This window comes from Rhipicephalus microplus, chromosome 3 (assembly GCF_043290135.1).
Source record: "Rhipicephalus microplus isolate Deutch F79 chromosome 3, USDA_Rmic, whole genome shotgun sequence".
NCBI lineage: Eukaryota > Metazoa > Arthropoda > Arachnida > Ixodida > Ixodidae > Rhipicephalus > Rhipicephalus microplus.
The window spans coordinates 88,237,045-88,241,739 of NC_134702.1; the positions used below are offsets into that span (position 1 = coordinate 88,237,045).

The 4,695-nt window shown below is 46.3% G+C and overlaps 1 protein-coding gene across 1 annotated transcript; it reads left to right on the plus strand.

The window, feature by feature from the left end:
• Window positions 1-1,486: 1,486 nt before the first annotated feature.
• Window positions 1,487-3,507, plus strand: LOC119172595 (uncharacterized). The gene is made up of 3 exons (XM_037423754.2): window positions 1,487-1,529; window positions 2,228-3,308; window positions 3,401-3,507. Coding segments are annotated over exons 1-3 (1,086 nt in total). The 5' UTR covers window positions 1,487-1,526; the 3' UTR covers window positions 3,403-3,507.
• The last annotated feature ends 1,188 nt before the right edge of the window (window positions 3,508-4,695 follow it).

Below are 4,695 nucleotides of genomic sequence, written 5' to 3' on the forward strand. Positions count from 1 at the left end.
ATACCCAGCCAAACAAGCCTTATTAAAGCTCTACAACAGCCACCTGCTTGCGGGACGTGTTCCGCAGACTACAGTAGCTGGAAAAATTGTTACGAAGAGTGACTTCGGCAACTTATCCGATCTTTGCTGGGAGGCCGACAGTGAACGTGCGAAAAGCAAGTCTAACAACACGAAGAGCCGTATTGCTCAATGAGGACTTGCCTTTACTTACAACAAACATTGCATAAGTTGCATGCTGTTACAATGAACTTGCCAGCCAATGGCTTGTTGAAAGAGAACAATTTGTCAGTTCGCGCCTCCATACCCTGGTCATTTAGCTGACCATTGTAAATATATTCAGCTGTCAGATAGTTTTACAGATGTGCTTGGTCATTCAATGATTTAATCAGAAGAGCGCCCAGGAGGCAAGAGAAGGTTTCCACAGGACAACACTGCGTTTCTTGTGTAAGCTTGCCTTACATTTGCTCTCCTTTCCAATTCACGCAATTTGATGCTTATGTGAAAATATTCCAAGAGGTACATCTGAAGATAAGGAAGATAATTTGCAGTATTGTAGAGCCGTGGCTGGAACTGTATACCCACATTTGGATTCATAGTCATGCGCAGGATTACCCATAAGTAGGGCGAAGCCTCAGCTCAGCGCCTCCCCCTCCTACTAAGCCACTGTATGGGGCACATTTTGAGCTATCCCCCTCTTCGATATATAAAAAGGAGCGACAGCCCCCTTTCAATTTTTTTCTTTGCACACGCCTATTTTTTGACGAGTGTTTTGTTATGTCTCAAGGTTGATCTTCGCTATACATTGCCGTTGAAAAAACATTTTTTAGGCACCATGTTTGTTCTCTTCAATATATTCTCTTTAAAATACTGTCTGCTTACCATTGATAAGCAAGTTACTCAAGGATTCCAAAAGGCCGCCCGGTTTTCAATGCACGAAAAGAAACTAACCTAACTTTCCTCCACTCAATCATCCTTCTCGCAAAAATATGTTGACGTGTCGAAATATCGGTCGCAATACCAGTTTCTGGGTGGCCTTGTCCAAGCACGTGAAACAAAAAATATAAACGTGGAACGTGTTTGTTCTACTAAATTGGTTTACTCAAGTATGTGGTTTTTCAGAGCTTGAAAACGAATCGCCACGTAGCGTTTTCACTTCTCATCATGGTATTTGCTGTAGCAGTCCCAGCTGTATATTCAATCTTACACAATTTCATCGCTGTCCTTGCGTTGCTCACGTCTTGCAAGCGAGAGCAAGCACTGGATACAGAATCAAACAAATAAAAATTTCTCTACAGTATAGAGCAAGGAAATAATGTTCTGAATATTACCAATGCAGCTAATGCATGCTTGTACATTAGCTGTGTAAGAGTAAGTTACCGAAGAAATAAAAATATTCTTGACATTCTCCTCGCCTGGTGTTATGGCTGTTTTGCGAAATCGTAAGACCAAACACCAGGTATATAAGACCATTCATCACGGACCCAGACCCGAAGCCTCTGCTCCTCTAAGAGACCAGAACCACCACCATGGTAAGTCAATAAATAACTGCTCTATGCATTTGAAAACCTCTATTTGATTCCGCGAGAATAAATATCCGCTAGTATCATAAAACAACTGCCTGTCTGATGTAAAAATTGGTTCACTTCATAACCGTGGACGTACTCTTCACCACCAAGGAAAATTAGGTTCATAGTAAATCTATGTAGGCTTCATAAAAAACATAGAAAAGGGAGGTCCCATCTATTAGCGTAGCCACAATATGCGAGACTCCAAATAGATGAAGCCAAGATTGCCTTTGCGTGAGCCAGTTAATGTATCCTTGAACAAGTGGCAGGGTACCGTCAAAGTACAGGGTCAGAAAAGGTTAGTGCATGGAACAAAACGTTTTTTGTCGAATCAAGAATTATGCAGGAGAATTTGGTTGTGAGTGTTCTTTTGTTACACATAAAAAAGCTCGGTAAACTAAAACGACGATGCTGGGGCCACTTCTCTCTTACCAGAACACCTAGAAGGCAACGACAATAGGCACAGACTATGAACAGCGTCTTCGTTGTTCTTGTCATTTGGTGTCGCCCTTTACATAGTCTTTGAAATCAAAAAGATGAGCACATTACACAACTAAAATATTTCGGCACCGTTATTAAAAATCCACGAAGAGTGAACACTTTTGAGGCGTAACATAGATGATATTTTTTTAAATCAGAAACAAATTTACTTTTCCTTTCAGCTGCACGGCTGCATCATCCTCGCCATGGCCACCAGCGCCCTTGCTGGTCACGTTGGCCACCTTGCTGGAGGCTACACCCTCCCCAATAACCTCGGTTATGGCCTTGGCTATGGTAGCCTTGGTTACGCCGGTCTTGGATACGGTGGTCTTGGTCTCTCACACTACGGGCTTTCCCATGGCGTTGGATATTCCGGTCTTACTGGCTACGGTGCCGGCTACGGATACGGCTACACGCCAGCCGCCAGCTATGCTGTCGCTGCCCCAGCCGTCACCCGTACCGTCTCCACCTACCACGCCACTCCCGCTGTGACCGCTGTGCACGCTGCCCCAGCTGTTGCTGCTGTGCACGCTGCTCCAGCCGTTGCTGCTGTGCAAGCTGCTCCAGCCGTTGCTGCTGTGCAAGCCGCTCCAGCCGTGACCGCTGTCCACGCTGCCCCAACTGCCACCACTTATGCCGGCTACGGATACAGCTATGCGCCAGCCGCAAGCTATGCTGTCGCTGCCCCAGCCGTCACCCGCACTGTCTCCACCTACCATGCCACCCCAGCTGTGACCGCTGTGCACGCCGCACCAGCCGTAGCTGATGTGCAAGCTGTTCCAGCCGTGACTGCTGTCCACGCTGCCCCAACTGTAGCCACTTATGCCTCGGCACCAGCTGTCAACTACGCTGCCGCCCCAGCTGTAACCAGGGTTGTCCAGCAGTCTGCTCAGGTTGTTGCTGCTGCCCCAGCTGTCGCCACCTATGCTGCTACCCCAGCTGTGACCACTGTCCACGCTGCTCCTGCTGTAACTACCGTTCACGCTGCGCCAGCTGTCGCTGCCGTCCATGCGGCCCCAGCTGTGGCTGCTGTCCACGCTGCTCCCGCTGTCGCTAGCTACGGTGTGGCCCACTCTGTTCCAGCCGTCGCTACCTACGATGTGGCCCACTCTGCCCCACTCTACTATGGTTACGGAGTCGGTTCTCTGGGCTATGGTGCCGGTCACTATGGTTATGGCCACGGTCTCCTCGGCTACGGCCTGAACTACGGCTATGGTCTTGGCTCTCCTCTGAGCTACGCCACCCTTCTGCGCAAAAAGAAGTGTAAGTTCACCTTACTTCTATGAAAGATTTAGGAGGTGAATTTGATTTCTGAAGTTTTCACAAACATGCACCATTATGTTTTCTTTTTACAGAAATGGCGCTCTTCTGAGCCCTTCCGCAGAACTCCTCGATAGTGAACCAGACTTGAAGCCTGCACTGAAGTATGTTGAATATGGGATAATAAAACTCTTGCACAGTACCTGCTTTCTCTATAATATTCCTTCACTCAATCGACAGAAAAAATGATGCCGTTGAACTATAGAATTGAGAAAGGAGTCGCGAGGCAACAACACTGACATTGCACCGTGCTGACGATGAAGTCGCAATATTCACGAACACAAAACACTTACGTTAGTACTGGTGATACTTTTAGTTGAAAATCACTTCATGTTTTATAATAGATTTTATCAGGTTAGGCAGCCATTTTTTCAGTAGTTTTGATCAGGCATATGTGATTCAAATAAAGCTATAGTTTTTCTGGTGTCGAGAACGTCAGGTTTATTTTTCTGTGGCCCTAAAGTGAAAGGCGGTTGGGTTTAACACTACGCATTTATTTACTCTAAAAATTCATGGATAGCCGTTTCGGCCCAGTGACACGTTAATGATATGTTTGTGATTAATACAGGCTCCTTGTGTAGATAACCTTAATCACTGTGGCAATGTGGCATGTCAAGTAATGATTCACACAAGTTTGTTTGTTTGCCACACCCGTGGTGCTGTTTACAAGTACAGATTACGTCATCAGGAGTATCGGTTTGGTCAGTAAAACTAAACCTAATACCACTTTTTCTTTTTTTGGCGAACACTGATACGTGATTGTCGTTGTGGACGTGATTGACAAAGTTTGCGTTTTGACATAACGAATTAGCCAGTTATACTCACCGACGATTTGCCATGGCTAATTTAGTCCAGCACGACTTTAACCAAGGAGGTGGTAATTGAGCAGCTAATCATGCACATCACCCTTATACTTTCAATAAATATTAATGGCTGGGTGTTTACGTACGAAACCCGCGATATCTTTACGAGGCACAACTAAGCGCAGGCCTCCAAAAAGTTCGACCAATGGATGTTTTTTAACGTGTTCTGATATCGCACCAAGCACAGACCTCAAGCCGGTCGCCATCATAGAATTGTGACCGCAGTTGCAGTGATCGAACCCGCGACTTTCGGACTTGCTGTCGAGCACTGTAGCCGCTGCACTGTTACGGCACACATCTCTGCAATTTAGGTTTGTTGGAAACTTTTACCTTGTACTTCGGGACGGAAGGTAGCAGTTAGGGTGCCCGGCTGCTCAATCGAAGGTCGCGGGTTCGATTCCAGCCACGGTGGTCTCGTTTAAATGGGGGCAAGGAGGTACACTTAATGTACTTTGTGATGTCAGTAC